The sequence below is a fragment of the Perissodus microlepis genome, chromosome 4, assembly GCF_051167445.1.
Source record: "Perissodus microlepis isolate ML-2025 ecotype Zambia chromosome 4, ASM5116744v1, whole genome shotgun sequence".
Lineage (NCBI taxonomy): Eukaryota > Metazoa > Chordata > Actinopteri > Cichliformes > Cichlidae > Perissodus > Perissodus microlepis.
Window position 1 is genome coordinate 26,831,565 of NC_140464.1, and position 18,026 is coordinate 26,849,590.

General features: G+C 42.0%; 1 protein-coding gene across 3 annotated transcripts in view; it reads right to left on the reverse strand.

Moving 5' to 3' along the window:
* Positions 1 to 4,973: 4,973 nt before the first annotated feature.
* The window catches only part of LOC146389139 (mitochondrial adenyl nucleotide antiporter SLC25A23-like), a 54,067-nt gene continuing 41,014 nt past the window's right edge, over positions 4,974 to 18,026 (reverse strand). For 2 of the 3 annotated variants that reach the window (XM_084926843.1, XM_084926844.1), the window contains 5 exons: positions 12,218 to 12,370; positions 11,906 to 12,019; positions 9,349 to 9,516; positions 8,350 to 8,500; positions 4,974 to 8,223 (listed from right to left, as the gene is read on the reverse strand). In XM_084926843.1, the coding sequence (XP_084782969.1) occupies positions 8,042 to 8,223; positions 8,350 to 8,500; positions 9,349 to 9,516; positions 11,906 to 12,019; positions 12,218 to 12,370 (768 nt within the window). In that variant the 3' untranslated portion in view covers positions 4,974 to 8,041. Of the gene's footprint in view, positions 8,224 to 8,349; positions 8,501 to 9,167; positions 9,262 to 9,348; positions 9,517 to 11,905; positions 12,020 to 12,217; positions 12,371 to 18,026 lie in introns of all 3 variants that reach the window. The other variant, XM_084926845.1, reaches the window with a different exon arrangement.

Genomic DNA, 18,026 nt, shown 5'->3' on the forward strand with positions numbered 1-18,026 from the left:
GCAAGCTTAAAAGGACTTATAAGTTAGCTAGGCAGAGCTGAAAAGGATGTGCAGGATAGAGATGGTAATGTGAACAAATGAAGAGAGTGTGTTAATAAGACGGTACATGTACATGCCCACACTACAGATGATTACTGGATTTTTGAAAAGGATGCACAGGCTGTGGTGAACAAATATTTCAAGAAGAGGGAGGTCATAAGGGTTAAGTATAAGTTTGGAGGAAGGTGTCTGCAGATGGACTAAAACTTATACCAATGCTAAAATTTGTAAGAGATAGGAGATTGCAATGTTGTATCACGGAAGAATGCAGCTAGGATGACTTTGGAAATCAAAAAGAGGAAGAGAGTGAAGGCATGATGAAGGCAAGATGTCTAGGAGAGAGGGCAGTGAACCTTTTACCTACAGGGAGAGAGCACTGATAAACCACAGCATGAAGCAATGGGAAAGAGCTGTTGAAGCTGGGTTAAGATGAGAGGTGATGATCAGCGAGCAGCAGTATGGCTGTCAAGAAAGAGAAAATTGCATCAACAATCAGTTCTGATCTTGAGGAAGTGGCAGAAGTATGTGAGGGTAGTACAGAATGTATATCTTGAAGACAAGATGATGGTGAGGTGTGCTGTAGGAGTGAGAGATAGGTTCAAGCTGCGGATGGGATTCGATCAGGGATCTGCTCTGAGCCTCTTCTTGTTTTCAGTGGTGATGGACAAATTGAAAGATAAAGTCAGCCACTTCACTGACTATAATTTTTGCAGATGACATTGTGATCTCTAACGGGAGTAGAGAGCAGGTGAAAGAGAGCTGAAAATGTGGAGCTGTGTGCTGGACAGAAGAGGAATGAAGTCAGAGAAGTAAGACAGAATACATGTGTTTGAATGACAGGGACACAGGTGTAACAGTGAAGCCCCATAGAGTAGAAGCAGTGAAGATGGATGACTTCACTTCACAACCATTCTACTAACAGTTTGCTTATTTATTGATTCTGCCTTATATGTACCTCTCTTCTCCTCTGTTCGGGGACTTTATGAAAATCATGGCCAAGCCCTGCCTCCCTACCTGTCTTGCCCACTTTCATTCCACTTGCTGGAAAAAAATACCCTGTCACTATTCTGTGAAAAGACAGAAAAGTGATCAGAATCCTCCTGATATTCTTTTAGTGCAGTCTATTCTGCACCCTCTGGATGCACAACAGATATCTTTAAGTACGCTCACTTGCCTACTCACAGTTTCAGTGGTTTACCTACCTGCTCATTGAACCTGAAACCTCTCTACAAAGACTTTCAGTTCCATACATGCCTATTAGTATTCCAAGGTAATATTTCTGAACTCGGCTGCGAAAACTTTAACTAGAATTAAAGTGCAGTAAACTTCTTGATATGTCCTGCATTTGAGTGCATTTAGGCAACCTTGACTGAATTATCTGGTTGCTATGAATTCAGGCGACAGTAGGTACTGTACACGAGACCCTCTCCCAGTAAGAAATCATGCTGAGAAGCCATGAACAGGCCTTAAGACAACTCATAGAATTGCAACAAAATAATCAGCAGCAAATTTGACAAATTACTGGTATGAGCCAATGCACCAACAGTAACCCAAGCACTTGCTTCCCCAACAACAGTAACTGCTCCCACTTACTAATGGAAACCTCCATTTGCATCTAGTACACCTCGAAAACCCTCCATGCCACATCCAGAGTCCTTCAGTGTTGAGCTGGAAAAATATAAAGTATTCATCTTTGCTCATTTGTTTAAAGATTATGCTTTAAATTATTCCAAGTCTATGTTGTGAGTTTAGAGAAAGAACTTTGAATTGGGCCAAAGCTAAAATTAACAAAGAACCGAGCAGTGACTTACACTAGGTTTGTAAGGATTTCTGATTCAATTCAATTTTAATTTTATTTATACAGCGCCAAACCACAACATCAGTCACCTCAAGACGCTTTACCACTTAGCATAACTAAGGGAGGATTCAGGGTCACCTGATCCTGCCCTAACTATATGCTTTAGCAAAAAGGAAAGTTTGAAGCCTAATCTTAAAAGTAGAGATAGTGTCTGTCTCCTGAATCCAAACTGGAAGCTGGTTCCACAGAAGAGGGGCCTGAAAACTGAAGGCTCTGCCTCCCATTCTACTTTTAAATACTCTAGGAACAACAAGTAAGCCTGCAGTGCGAGAACGAAGTGCTCTAATAGGGTGATATGGTACTACAAGGTCATTAAGATAAGATGGGGCCTGATTATTTAAGACCTTGTATGTGAGGAGCAGGATTTTGAATTCTGGATTTAACAGGAGCCAGTGAAGGGAAGCCAATGCAGGAGAAATATGCTCTCTCTTTCTAGTCCCTGTCAGTACTCTTGCTGCAGCATTTTGGATTAACTGAAGGCTTTTCAGGGAGTTTTTAGGACTTCCTGATAATAATGAATTGCAGTAGTCCAGCCTGGAAGTAATAAATGCATGAACTAGTTTTTCAGCGTCACTCTGAGACAGGATATTTCTAATTTTAGAGATGTTGCGCAAATGGAAGAACGCGGTCTTACATATCTGTTTAATATGTGCATTGAAGGACATGTCCTGGTCAAAAATGACTCCAAGGTTCCTCACAGTGTTACTGGAGGCCAAGGTAACGCCATCCAGAGTAAGAATCTGGTTAGATACCATATTTCTAAGATTTTCAGGGCCAAATACAATAACCTCAGTTTTATCTGAATTAAGAAGCAGAAAGTTAGCAGCCATCCAGGTCTTTATGTCTTCAAGACATTCCTGCTGTTTAAATCAGCCTATAATTCCAGATGACGCCTCCTGCAAGCTTTTAAGGCATTGCACAGTGCACTGGACTACTTTTCATATTTCTGACTTACCTTTTCCCAAATGTGGGGAGCACAGTGTACTGAGTGTACTGTTTCAGCAAAGTCTAAATGATCAAACAAGGGAACTTACCTCTAAACATAAAACCAACACTGCTGATTCTTCCATCTCTTAAATCATAAAAATAGATAACTGTCTAAGGGAATGAAGAGCGTAAAAGGATATATTTCAAAGTGAGGGCCCCCCTTATTTCTGGTTCTGGAGTCTAGAAAACTGGAGACATGCAAATAGGAAGGTAAGCAAACACCCATGTCTGAGTTGGCCCCTAAGTCAATGGGTAGGCCTTGTTATATCAGGATTTTGTTGGGACAACTTTTATGTAGAATTAGAGCCACTGTCTGCTTATGATGATGATTATGTACATAAAAGGGAGCTAGGCCTTTAAGATAACAGTAAATAAACCATTATTTAAAAAGCTATCACTTGACACAGCTATCTTAGCTAATTATAGGCCAATCTCCAGCCTTCCTTTTATCTAAAAAAAATCTGGAAAGAGTAGTTGTAAACGTGTTAACTGATGATCTGTAGGGGAATGGCTTATTTGAAGAATTTCAGTCAGGTTTAAGAACTCATCACAACACAGAAACAGCTTTAGTGAAGGTGATGTTCTTAAGGCCTTTGTCATTAGGTCATTTGATTGTTGGGGTTTCCTCTCTGTTATTGTAGGGTCTTTACCATGTAATATAAAGTGTCTTAAGGGAACTGTTGTTATGATTTGGTGCTATACAAAGAAATCTGAATTAAGTAGTTCAATAACCAACAAAGCCCAGTACATTGCAAAATATGTAAGAAAACTGTTCTCCCTAATAGTGGAAACAAACTTGTTTTACCACTTGAGTCAATAACATGGTTGAGTACAAAAACAGATGTGTACTACAATGTGATATTCATATCTCAGTGAGCTGCGTCAAGCTTAAAACCTGCATTTTCTGTTTCACGACAGTGGCTCTCTTAGCTATACCACTGTGGTAACTAATGGTGAATACATAACATGGTTGAGAGCAAGTAAAGTTTTATTTGTATAGCACATTTCAAGATAAGAATCTCTAAGTGTTTCACACTAAAATGCTAGAAGATGAAAACAAAAGTTAACAAAAAGCAAGTGAAAAAAGATGACTTTTTGGGTGTTTTTATGAAAGAGACCACAAGATCCACAGATCTCAAGCTCAGAAGGAGAAAGTTCCAAAGTCTGGGGGTCACTGTTGCAAAAGCTCTGTCTCCTTTAGTTTTCAGCCTCATGTGAAGCACAGTCAGCAGGCCCTGATACCTCAGGGACCTGTATGTAACAAGAAGGATTTAAAATTTGAGTCTAAATTTACCAGGAAGCAAATAAAGAGAAGACAATATAAATTTTAAAGCTTTTAGATCATCCTGATAAGAAAGAATAGCAGTAGTCCAGTCTAGAAGTAATAAATACATAAACTAGGAGCCTCATTTCACTTCTCACTTCTGCTTAGCCCCAGGTGCCCAGGTGAGCCCGTCTTCTGGCTATTAACCACAGGCTAATGGACAAACAGGGTCAATCGGGAGCGGGAGCAGCACCTCAGTGTGTAATAGCCACTAACCCTGCTTCTTAGTGCAGTATGCAGGTAATTCTTTGATATGATCAGGTTATAAACCACAGTGGTTTTAGTTTATTCAACTCACAAAACCCTGACAGAAAAAAATGTAACCATTGGCTGGATACACACTTAATAAAACCTAGCCAAAAAATCCAAATAGCCACCCAAAGATGCCCTTACTGAGGGAACAATTAGTTTTCTTAACCAGCTTGTTGGCTGTGGGGCAATAACAATAGCGAAGTCTTACAGCCAGATGACTGAGGTGGAGGATTCCTGAAATAAACCTAACTTGTGACAGTAAAGATGGGGATGTCCTGGAAGAAAGGCACACCTAACACAACTTGCAGGACTTAACCTCGTAATATTCAACACTATACCAGCCAATCACTGAGGTCCAAGGTTACGGTTAGAATGCATCACAGTCAGACATCAAGACTCTGAATCATGACTGTAAAGATATACTGTTTTTTGATTAATCTGATATTCCTTAAAAAACCCTAATTCCAAAAAAGTTGGGATGCTGTAAAATGTAAATAAATCAGAATGCAAGAATTTTCAAAATTAATGAACCCATTTTTATTCACATATAGAAAACCTATTTATTCAAAACAGAAACTGAAAACATTAAATGTTATAACTGAGAAAATGCACCATATTAAGAAAAATATTAGCTAATTTTAAATTTGATGTCAGAACACATCTCAAATGTTGGGACAGATCTGGGAACTGATGGAAGAAGTTGCTGGACTTAAAAATGCAACTTTTAAAATGTATTCCACTACAGATTACAGATTACATGCCCCAAAATGTATTTTGTAACGTATTCCGTTATGTTACTCAGTGAGAGTAACGTATTCTGAATACTTTGGATTACTTAATATATTATCATGCTTTTTACAACTACATGAATGTCACACAGCAATAGTTGCTGTGTGATTTATTACTTTTACTGAAGGTTATTCGCCATACCACTACCAACTAGATGTTTACACCTAAATATAAATGAGTAACAGTAGGGTGGACATTAGGTAAGGCTGCACTTTTTGCAGCGATCGCGTATAGAAAACTATTCCGCGTGTATATAAAACAGGTCCGCGGCTCCGAACCGTAGTAAAGGGACCTCTGGCTAATACGCTTTGTTGTCTGGGTCAACTTTGCTAGTGAGAGACAGAGAGAGGTGTTGAAAGGCTGCTTATTGTTTTGGAGGAAAACACGAACACAGTGTACAGTCGAGTCTTAATAGCTTACTTACAACTGGGCTACACTGCCCATGAGGCTACATTCTTTAGAGATATGCCTGTAACACTCTGCCTATTGACTTCATATTAAATCATTTTTTGAACAATAATTTAAAAAACTATTTCTTCACGTCATTATGCGGGCCGCAAGCAGAGGTAACATGGGCCATGAGATTGAGACACAGGCATTAGGGCCTCTTAATGCCTGTTTTGTTTGGGTTTCCACCGGCGTTAGAGCATAGCCGAACATATGAAACAGGAAAATACTGCCGTGTAATCCATTTATTTCAACAAAGTAACTGTATTCTGAATATCACCTTTTTAAACGGTAATTGTAACGGAATACAGTTACTCATATTTTGTATTTTAATTAAGTAACGCCAGTACATGTATTCCGTTACTCCCCAACACTGCCTTTATACACCTTTTGCAATTGATGATGCCTTTCCAGATGTGCAACCTACCAATTCCACAGGTGCTAATATACCTCCATGCTATCAGACATGCATGCTTTTGACATGTGTGCTGATAACAATCTGTATGATCCATCTCCTCTTTGGTCTGGAGGATGCATTCTCCATGTTTGCCAAAAAGAATTTCAGATTTTGATTTGTCTGACTACAGAATGGTTTTCTGGTTTGTCAGTCTATTTAGTCCATTTTAAATGAATTTGGTCCAGAAGATGATGCTCATATATGGGGGCTTCTTTATATGACAACATTTTAATCTGCACAACAGACGGTCTTCACAGACGATGATTTCTGAAAGCACTCCCGAACCCCTATCAGTTTTCCATTACAGAATCAGTTTTTGTTTGGTTTTTATAGGCCTGAATATCACAAGCATTCAATATAGATTTTTGGTCTTGTTCCTTGTATACAGAGATTTCTCGAGATTTCTAGACTCTTCTGATGTTATTATGTACTGTAGATGACAAGATATTTCAAGTCATTTTAGGTCCTGCAACAAAATGTTTCCATGAAATCATCAATTTGTAGTCATAGTGTTTTTGCAGACTGGTGAACCTCTTCCCAACATTGCTTTATTTTTATATTATTTATATTTTATATTTTTTAAAAGTCATGTTGCAGACCTGTGGCTAGTTTGTCAAGCTATTACTTTTTAGTACCACTTACATTTTCAGCCTTCTGTTGTCCCCACCCAAATCTTTTGAGATGTGTTGCTTATATTAAATTTAAAATAAGCTAATATTTTTTTAAAATGGTACATTTCCTAAGTTCAGACATTTCATAGGTTTTCTATTTTGAAGCATATCCCGTCTGTCATAGGTCAGGAGATGGCCTATAGTCCTTTTAAGATTACAGCTAGGTTTGTTTAAGCTAAGATTTTTTTTTCTCATCCTGTTCCTTTTGGAAACTTGCAGGAAGGAACACTGTTGAAAAAAAATGGAGCATAAACTCTTCATATCAAACCAAGTTTTGTGTTCACATCCACATTTTCACTACATGCAAGAAATCCATCTTCTCCATTTATTTCAATGTAGTTTCCAGCAACAGCTAGCAGCAAAACAGTTAAAGGTTTCAAAGGTTTACAGCAATGCACAGCTAAGTCATGCTGCAGCTCACATGCACACACTGCTTTTATATTATTTTATAACTTGAACAAGCAAACCCAGCTGTTTACCTCATGTTTGTTTCGACAAAATTATGAGAAGTCCTCCTTTTTGGAATCTGATAACCCGTTGTTGGAATCTCATGTATTTTGCAGTATTTTGTGACCTTTCCTAAATCATTATCAGATATTGATATACTACATATTGATACCTTTAAACCAACCCAAAATGTTGCTTACAGGACAAAAAGTCTGAGATTCAACTCTTGCTTGTGTGAGACGTTATCCAAACATTCTGGAAAAAGGGCCATGGAAAAAAGTGAGAAACAAGATCAGGAGAATCCTTGGCCTTTTTTTGTGACATGTACTGTGCACTATAAATTTATGACAATGTAAACGTGGAGTTCTACTGAAATGTGCTGAGACATTGGATGGAGAAGGAGAACACAAAAAATAGCAGCCGCAAGTGAGTCCATCTGGATAAGGGTGAGGAGAATAGGGTAATTCATTCCTAATTCAATTTCATTCCTAAGAACTTTTTGATGATTCCTCAAGCATAACATAATAGTGTTAGAGTGGGCATCATTAGCCTCATTCTCCTCTCCAAGATCAATAAATTTATCCTGCTGACCTAGTACCTGCACTTTAAAAAGGCTGGTAGTTGATGGTGTCCACAGATGTTTTATGGCATCGGTGCACTGATCCTTCATCTTCTCTCTTCAGAGGCCCGAGAAGCTTAATTCTCCACTTCTGCTTCTTCTAACAAGCAAAATGTGTTTCTGCCTCCACAGTTGTGTTTGTCGCATCAGTCTAGTAAACCACTCCAAGGACCTTCTTCATGTGCTCGTAGACCACATAGGAGATGCTGACAGCAGGAATAACTTTGAGGAAGTTGGGCGTGATGCCTCGGTACAGACCTGGCACACCTTCATGAGATATGATGTATTTGAACTGACCCACCATGGTCAGCTTGGGTTTACCCTCAGTAATGGCTGAAAGTAAAAATGAGAACAATGTAAGCTACAGAGAGTAATATATGGACAGACTTATTGCTAAATCGTTCCAATGTTTTGTAGGCCTACAATTGCCTACAATCTATCATTTACATCATATCGCACCCTGTGCCTGCATGCGAGTCCGGATGAGAGCGAGGGGATATGACGCTAGCTGGCCACAGGTGCTGGAGACAGTACCACAGCCCAGCAGGACCAAAACTCCTGGGTCTGCTGAGTTGACACAGTACCTCTGGAGCCAGGCATTCTTCAGGGTCTTAAAGCATGAGCAGTGAAAAATGTTAAGACACTAATAAAGGAGAGCAGTTAAAAGTTAAAAGAAAGAGGAAGAGAAAAAGGAAGGGAAAAGAAATGAACTGAAACACATACACTGACAACCACTTTGTTTAGCTGCTCAATAATGCAAATATGTAATCAGCCAAATATATGTCAGGAACACATGGTCAAGATGACCTGTTGAAATTTAGGATGGGGCAGAATGGTGAATTAAGTACTGAATGTGGCATGGTTGTTAGTGCAAGATGGTATGGGATGGGTTTCTTTAGAACCTACTGGGATTTTTCTGCACAAACAATCTCTAGGGTTTATAGAGAAGTAAAGTGAGTAAGTGTTACTTCTCTGGGCAAAAATACAATCTGTCTGCCAGAAGTCAAACAAGAATGAGTAGATCAGAAGACAACAATAACTCAAATGACCACCTGTTATATCTACATTATGCGTGCGTGGGAGTACAGTGTTCAGGTGTGGAATCCAAATGCAAGTGGTGAGTATGAGAGATCGAATGGAAAATATTAGGAGCAGAAGGAGAACACAGGTTAGCAATGCATGGAAACAGCAAAACATAGACAACTGAGGTGGCCTGTACTAACAGAGGTTAGCAGAAGAACCAGGTAAGGACAGTTGACAATGCTGGCTTTAAATACCACTGGCTGATTGCTTCAAATCACGAACAGGTGCGGTGAGCTGATGAGGAATCTGCCCAGAGGCGGTGCCATAACCACACATGGTGAGACTCAGCTGGCCCATGAAAGGAACAAACATGCTAATGCTTCTGATCTGAAGTAACTCTTTATACACAGAGAGTGTACAGAAAGCAGTACATACCTCATACACAGCCAAGTCAATGCCAGCATATGGAATGATGCCCATTGTATTGGGCAGGTATCCTCTGTAGAATGCTCGGATACCCTCAGTCTTCAGAATCTGTCTGGCACAGTCAGCCATACCTGAGTACTGTCCGGTCTTCCTTAATGTAAGGCGAGTTTTCAGCACCTATCCAGCATAGGGAATAGAAGAAAAAAACGCATACAAATCCAAAATTAACACAGGAGTGAGTAGAAATAGTAGCAAGAGGTTCTTCTTCAATGAGTCAAAGAAGGTAGAACTGGTCTATGGTTTCTTTAAACACCTATTTTCTAATTCTTCCACTGATACAGTTGTACTTTACGGGAGCATTTCTTCAGTTTAACTAAAGAAGCCTCTTAAATAAGAGGTGAAACGTCTTTTACCAAACATTTTTCTTCTTGCTCTGAGCAGAAGCCAGATTTCCTATGCCATGCCTCCCCAGCTGCAAACAAAATACAGAGCTAGCCACCGCTACCACCTTTAAGAGGGTTTGACTCCTTTTAACTACTTATGTCCAAACAATAATTTATAAGGGCTAAATGTGTGCTCTCTCCGTTAGCCATGATCAACCATGGCAAACCCTCCTCGCAGTCTCCCCCATTTGATTGCATTAAGTGGGAGTTCCGTGTTTGATGGAAACACCCCGAAGCTCCCCTGACTTTGAGCATGATAGGCTGAAGCCCTGTTAAGCTTGATGTTAAGATGTTTAAGAATTTGGGAGAACAGATTAAAGAAAAAGTTTTTTGGTATATTAAAAATGGAAATAAACTGAGTAAGCCCACACATGTGCCCCTGCAGCACCATTACTCCAAATTCATGTAATGCCCTAAACAGTCAAATTTGGATGGACTACAACCTTTAATTGACCCTGAAAGAGGCTTCATGCCTATCCCTAAGACAGGGCCAGAGGATCGTGTGAAACTCTCCTGTGACTAAACTGAAGCTCAAAGGAAACATTAATGTTGATAGCACTTGATAGTACATCAGGAATCTGAGACTGAAGGGCTTCAAAAACAAAACAAAAAACACCTTCAAAGGCCTCCTTAAATACCCACAGAACTGACCATTTGGACTTTGCAACAGAGCACCAAACATGGGACCAGTGGCGGTTTTAGATATGGGCAACATGGGCAGCTGCCCAGGGCAGCATCATGGTGGGGGCGGCGTCATGGCATTGGGGGAAAAAAAAGTTGCTCGCACTCACGCTGCCCCGACATCATGCCAGCGAATTTTGGGGATTGCATAGGCACCGAATGGTTTTCTATTGCCCATTTGCGAGGAGTAAGGGCACCTCGTAAATGGAGGAGAGGGGTAGGACAGCAGGTGATTCTCTGGCTGGCTGGAGCAGCATCTAATAACAAGCTCACAAAATAAAAATAAATAAATATTTAAAATAATAATAATAATAATCATTCGTAATATTGTCAATCCAAGCCCACTATGTATGAATTATTTTTCCTGGGTTGTGTGAAATCCAAAAAAAAAAACCTATAGAAACTGAATCTGTGCATAAGGTGTCTATTAGTGTATGTTGTGGGGTTGGTTGTTGATACTGGAGTGCAAAATTACTGATGGAAGATTGACAAGAAAAGGTCAGAGCCATCAGGTCCTCAGTTTAGGAAAAAAGAGAAAAGAAGAGGAGAAACGAACAAAAGACACGGGTAAGCAGATGTGTCTTTGGATAATGGCAGGTATTATGTATCCTGAAACAAGATAACATTCATTAGTAGGTATTAGGAAAACTTCTGGTTGCCTTTGTTAGCCACTTGGCTATGATAGTAAACAGACAGTAGACACTGATGTGGCTTACTCAATCTTTTGGACTGTGTTCAGTACAATATTAATTAGCCATTACTGGAAGAGCTGTATTGTTGATTTGTCTGCTATTCTCAATGTAAAATTCAACAACAGTTTTCACAATAAAATATGTTAAGTTACAATCTTTAATATGTTTGGTGTGTGTGACTGTGTGTCGGGTGGGGTGGGGGAAGAAGATTTTATTCTGTGATGAGAAAAAAATGTAACCTTGATGGTCCTGATGGTTTCCAATGTTACCGGCTTAACAAGCAGATCCCACCTGAGATGTTCTCCACGCTCCACAGTGGAGGGGTGCCATAATGGTCTGGGGTGCTACAATGCTACAGTACACAATGCCCGCAGGACAAGGGATTTCTTCCAGAAGAATAACATTACTCTTTTGGACCATCCTGCGTGTTCCCCTGATCTAAATCCAACTGAGAACCTTTGGGGATGGATGGCAAGGGAAGTTTACAAAAATGGACAACAGATCCAGACAGTAGATTCCTTTCAGATGGCCGTCTTTACCACTTGAAGAAATGTTCCCATTCACCTCATGGAAAAGCTTCCATCAAGCATGCCGCAACGAATTTTTGAAGTGATCAACAATAATAGTGGAGCTACTCATTACTGAGCTCATGTTTGGAACATTGAACCTCTATCTATCTATCTATCTATCTATCTATCTAAAAGAAACATATCTTCAAGAGGAAATGACTGACACAAATTTTAAACTCACCTCCATGGGATAGATGATAGTCTGGGCAGTAGCTCCTGCAAGCGAGCCAGCAATGAACCTCTCTTGTACCCTTAAACTGCCCCCCTCTTTATTACCTCGGATCAGCCACTTGATCTGGAGTAGGAAGAGTGAGGAGCAGGAGGAGGGGAAACCACAAGCAATAAAAGATTTCAAAAGGACACAGTAGAGTGGACTATTATTTTTTTCCCACTGTAAACTAATATACAGTTACTACTTTTTCTACCACGAGTTAAGTAAACACTTATGAGAACAGAAGACATAGTTCCACTTTCTCACTGTTTGTCCACTGACCTGTTCGTAGGCCATAAACTTAATGGCGGATTCAGGGGCAATTTTGAGGACGTTGATACCATTTCCCCTCCAGAGTGAAAGCACACCTCCCTCCTGGATCATCCCCCTCAGGCCAAACCACAAATTAATCTCTCGAGCTGTGGAGCCATGTACCTAAAAATCCAAATAATGACAGTAAAGCTGATTTTTCTTTTTTTACAATCTGTACTATGTTTTAAAAATACGCTGTTGGACACCAACCAAATATGTTAGCGTGCTTATCCAACCCTAGTTGGGTATATGCGAAAAAGCAGAATACAAAGGTAAATATCTTCCTTATTAAGGCCATATAGATGTAAATGTTGCACACCAAAGATGTGGTGTGAAGTGTTGTGTTGTGTATTGTAACAGTTTTTCAATTAAAGGCTACGAGGAGGGCTGCTCTTTGAAGGAGTTGGGCTGGAGACAGGTGAGGAGCGTTAAGCTCCACAGCCTGGTTCCGATCAGCCTTCCCTCGCTAGCGAGTAAAAGACCGGTTGAAGATGTTCTGTCTTGTTTTTGTTCTTCATGAGGAATAAGTCTCTAAACTAGCAGGGTCTGTGGAAGCGCAGACTCAACAGTATAGGCCACAAACCAGAACAGTACAACAGATGCAGCCTTGGGTGATTTTTTTTTTTTAATATATTGTTTTTTTGTTGTTGTTAGCTTTTATTGTGATAGGACAGGAAAGATGGGAGAAATATCATGGGGAAAGCATGCAATAAATGACCTTGGGGTGGACATCTATAGGCAACCCTTCTGGCTTTATGCCACAAGCACCCCACTCAGTTGGCCTTTAATTTAATTGCCATATTGGCTTTGAACCTTTAAGGAAACAAGCTCATCAAGATAAAGTAATAACTATTTTCATTCATTCTCATGTTGCAACTGAATACAAAATAAATACCAACAGAACAAACTCACTAACAGTTTCTTTTACCTTGTAAAGAAAGGCACTGCCAAAAGTATTTTCATGCTTGCTTCTCACACATATGTATCTGACATCCGAATCAATCCATAGGGTTTAATATGATGTCAGCCCACCCTTTGCAGCTATAACAGCTTCAACTCTTCTGGGAAGGCTTTCCACAATGTTTAGGAGTGTGTTTCTGGGAATTTTTGACCATTGTTCCAGAAGCACATTTGTGAGGTCAAACACTGATGTTGGACAAGTAGGCTCACAGTCCCGCACAGTTCATTCAAGGTTTTCTATCAAGTTAAGCAGCCAGTTAAGATCTTTCACACCAAACTCACTCATCAAGTCAAATCTCTGTCCATGCTTTTAGGAGGTAGACATGATCACCCCAACCTCCTAAAAGCACAGAGAGAGACTGAAACCGCTTCTCTGGTGAGTCTGGTATAGAAGAGAGAAGAGTTGGGGTCAGAGGTGCCAAATTCCACCATTTCATCCTCCCTCCATTGTGTTTACCATCTCACATAGGCCCAGAAAGCAGATGTTGCTGCACTGCAACAGTGTTTTGCAGGTGTGCTCTCCCCTCTGCTCAGCCACACCATTCTCATAAAGCTCAGTAGAGCACCATTTTGAAACCCATCCTGGTGGGATCGGCTACCTGAGACAAAAGACAAATTGTTCAGAAGAAATTGGCTGAAATGTTGAAAATGGGAGTGATAGAAGACTCACACAGTGGATGGTCTAGCCCCATAGCTCTTGTAAACTATGGGGCTAGACCCTACTTGAACTCATTCAAACTGGTCTAGCCCCATAGCTCTTGTAAACTATGGGGCTAGACCCTACTTGAACTCAATCAAACTGTGACACCTCAGTGTCACAGTTTGATTCCTACCCAATACCCTGGATCAGTTGGGCACCCTAACCCATGAACTTCTTCACAAATAAAATTTTAATCATTAGAGAAAAAATTACCAATAATCATCTCACAGATGTAATATTATCTCTTACATCTCTAATAATCGGCTATGTACCACAGGCCTTCAAGCTGGCTGTAGTTAAACCTTTACTTAAAAAGCCATCTCTAGCCCCAGCTGTCTTAGCTAATTATAGGCCAATCTCCAACCTTCCTTTCATATCAAAAATCCTTGAAAGAGTAGTTGTCAAACAGCTATTAGATCATCTGCAGAGGAATGGCTTATTTGAAGAGTTTCAGTCAGGTTTCGGAGCTCATCACAGCACAGAAACAGCTTTAGTGAAGGTTACAAATGATCTTCTTATGGCCTCTGACAGTGGACTCATTTCTGTGCTTGTCCTGCTAGACCTCAGAGCAGCTTTCGATACCGTTGACCATAATATTCTATTAGCGCGATTAGAGCAAACTGTAGGTATTACAGGTACTGCGCTGCAGTGGTTTGTATCATATCTATCTAATAGACTCCAATTTGTGCATGTAAATGGAGAGTCCTCTTCACACACTAAGGTCAACTATGGAGTTCCACAGGGTTCAGTGCTAGGACCAATTATGTTTACAATATACATGCTTCCCCTAGGCAGTATCATTAGAAGACATAGTATACATTTTCACTGCTATGCAGATGACACCCAACTCTATCTGTCCATGAAGCCAGATAACACACACCAATTAGTTAAACTGCAGGAATGTCTTAAAGACATAAAGACCTGGATGGCCGCTAACTTTCTGCTTCTTAATTCGCAAATACTTTTTGACATCTAAAATGAAGATAACACTGTATATATTGTTTTTTACCTTTATGCTTTGTGTGAAAAACTAAGGTGTGTTTCTTATGAAATCCATGAAGTGCTACAGAGAAAATTACATTTTATTTAATAATAATAATGATAATGGATTGCATTTATATAGCGCTTTTCTAGGCACCCAAAGCGCTTTACAATTCCACTATTCATTCACTCTCACATTCACACACTGTTGGAGGCAAGCTACAGTTGTAGCCACAGCTGCCCTGGGGCAGACTGACAGAAGCGAGGCTGCCATATCGCGCCATCGGCCCCTCTGGCCTCTATTTATGTAATTAACACATTTTTAAAGAAATATAACAAAAGGAAAGACACCCAGCTGAACTACAATGATCCATGTAGCAAACAAAAACTGTTGTGAGCCGCCACCCTTATATCGCCTTTGGGCTTTTGGAGCCTTGACCTGGCTTTTAAAAAATAATTGGAAAAAAAGCACTATGTTGCTAAAAAAAAAGGAAAATACATATTTGCAAAATTCTGCCTAAATGTGTATTTTACCCGGTTAATGTGTGTGGCGGGGCGTGGTCTGCAGCACCGCTGCAGGGGAGGCGGACGCACCTGAGCGGCACCCGCAATCACGCCTCGCCGCCTTAACGTCTATGCTCTCTCTGCTGTTGTGTTGGTATGTGTCAGGCTGTGAGCTGAAAAGCTACAGCCGGCTGTATGCGTATAGCAACCGTGTGTGAAAAGTGGTCTATAAAGAGGTGCTGAAAAGCATGTTCATGGAAACATCGTCGGGTCTGCCGTGGTATGTTTACAATGGGACTTTTTCAATTCAATTCAATTCAATTTTATTTATATAGCGCCAAATCACAACAAAAGTCGCCTCAAGGCGCTTCATAGATACAGAGAAAAACCCAACAATCATATGACCCCCTATGAGCAAGCACTTTGGCGACAGTGGGAAGGAAAAACTCCCTTTTAACAGGAAGAAACCTCCGGCAGAACCAGGCTCAGGGAGGGGCGGCCATCTGCTGCGACCGGTTGGGGTGAGAGAACCTCTGAACCTCTGCGCACAGCGTCTGCAAATCGGGGCTGTACGAAGTCACTTTCATCTTTACGCAGGACTGTAAGCTGTCATCCTACCAGTTGCTGTTGTTCCCAATTGATTTCACTTTCTTATAATGCCATGAATCGCTACCTTATCGTGGTGGAGGGGTTTGTGTGGGTGGGTATTCTAATATACCCTCGGCTTGCTGCCGGTACGTTGGGGTTCTTCCCGGTGGATGAGAGGGTTTGTTCCCTGCGCCTTAGGGTTGGGGAATGGGTCCTGACTGTCATCTGCGCTTATGCGCCGAGTGGCAGTTCAGAGTACCCAGCCTTCTTAGAGTCCCTGGGTGGGTTGCTGGAAGGTGCTCTACTCTGTTGTCCTACTGGGAGACTTCAATGCTTACGTGGGTAACGACAGCGAGACCTGGAGGGGCGTGATTGGGAGGAACGGCCCACTGATCTGAACCCGAGCAGTGTTATTGGACTTCTGTGCAAATCACAGTTTGGCCATAACGAACACTTTGTTCGAACATAAGTGTTCGAACAAAGTGTTCATAAGGGCACGTGGCACCAGGACGCTCTAGGCCGCAGGTCGATGATCGCTTTTGTAATCGTATCACCAGACCTGCGACCATATGTTCTGGACACTCGGGTAAAGAGAGGGGCTGAGCTGTCAACTGATCACCACCTGGTGGTGAGTTGGATCAGGTAGGAGGACGCTGGAAAGACCCGGTGCACCTAAACGCGTAGTGAGGGTGTGCTGGGAACGCCTAGCAGAGGCCCCAGTCCGCGAGATCTTCAACGCACACCTCCGGCAGACTGGGGACACTGAGTCTGAATGGACCATGTTCAGCATCTCCATTGCCGAAGCTGCTGCATTGAGCTATGGCCGCAAGGTGGTTGGTGCCTGCCGTGGTGGTAATCCCCAAACCAAATGGTGGACACCAGAGGTGAAGGGAGCCACCAGGCTGAAGAAGGAGTCCTATCGGGCTTGGTTAGCCTGTGGGACTTCGGAGGCAGCTGACAGGTACCGACAGGGCAAGCGGAATGCGGCTCGGGCAGTGGCTGAAGCAAAAACCCAGGTGTGGGAGGAGTTCAGAGAGACCATGGAAAAAGACTTTCGGACTGCCTCGAAGAGATTCTGGCAAACTGTCAGGCGTCTCAGGAGGGGAAAGCGGTGCTCTACCTGCACTGTGTATAGTGCTGGCGAAGCGCTGCTGACTTCGACTGAGAAAATTGTCGGACGGTGGAAGGAATACTTCGAGGACCTCCTTAATCCCACTGACACGTCTTCCGAGGAGGAAGCAGAGTCTGGGGATGATGGGGATGACCCGCCAATTTTCGGGGGCGAGGTCACTGAGGCAGTTAAACAACTCCTTGGTGGCAGAGCCCCTGGTGTGGATGAGGTCCGCCCCGAGTTCCTGAAGGCTCTGGACGTTGTAGGCTGTCCTGGTTGACACGCCTCTACAATGTTGCGTGGAGATCAGGGGCAGTACCCCTGGACTGGCATCTTTAAGAAAGGGGACCGGAGGGTGTGTTCCAACTATAGGGGGATCACACTCCTCAGCCTCCCCAGGAAAGTCTATGACAGGGTGCTGGAAAGGAGAGTTCGTCCGCTAGTCGAACCTCAGATACAGGAGGAACAATGCGGTTTTCGTCCTGGTCGCGGAACACTGGACCAGCTCTTTATCTTCTCAAGGATACTTGAGGGTGCATGGGAGTTTGCCCAACCAGCCTACATGTGTTTTGTGGACTTGGAGAAGGCATTCGACTGTGTCCCTCGGGGTGTCCTGTGGGAGGTGCTGCGGGAGTATGCATGAGCTTGGTTCGCATTGCCGGCAATAAGTCGGACTCGTTCCCGGTGGGTGATGGACTCCGCCAGGGCTGCCCTTTGTCACCGATTCTGTTCATAATTTTTATGGACAGGATTTCTAGGCGCAGCCAAGTGGCGGAGGGCTTTCACTTCGGTGGCCTCAGAATCTCATCTCTGCTCTTTGCGGATGATGTGGTTCTGTTGGCTTCATCGGGTGATGGCCTCCAGCTTGCACTGGTATGGTTCGCAGCGGGAATGAGGATCAGCACCTTAAATCTTAGGCCATGGTTCTCAGCTGG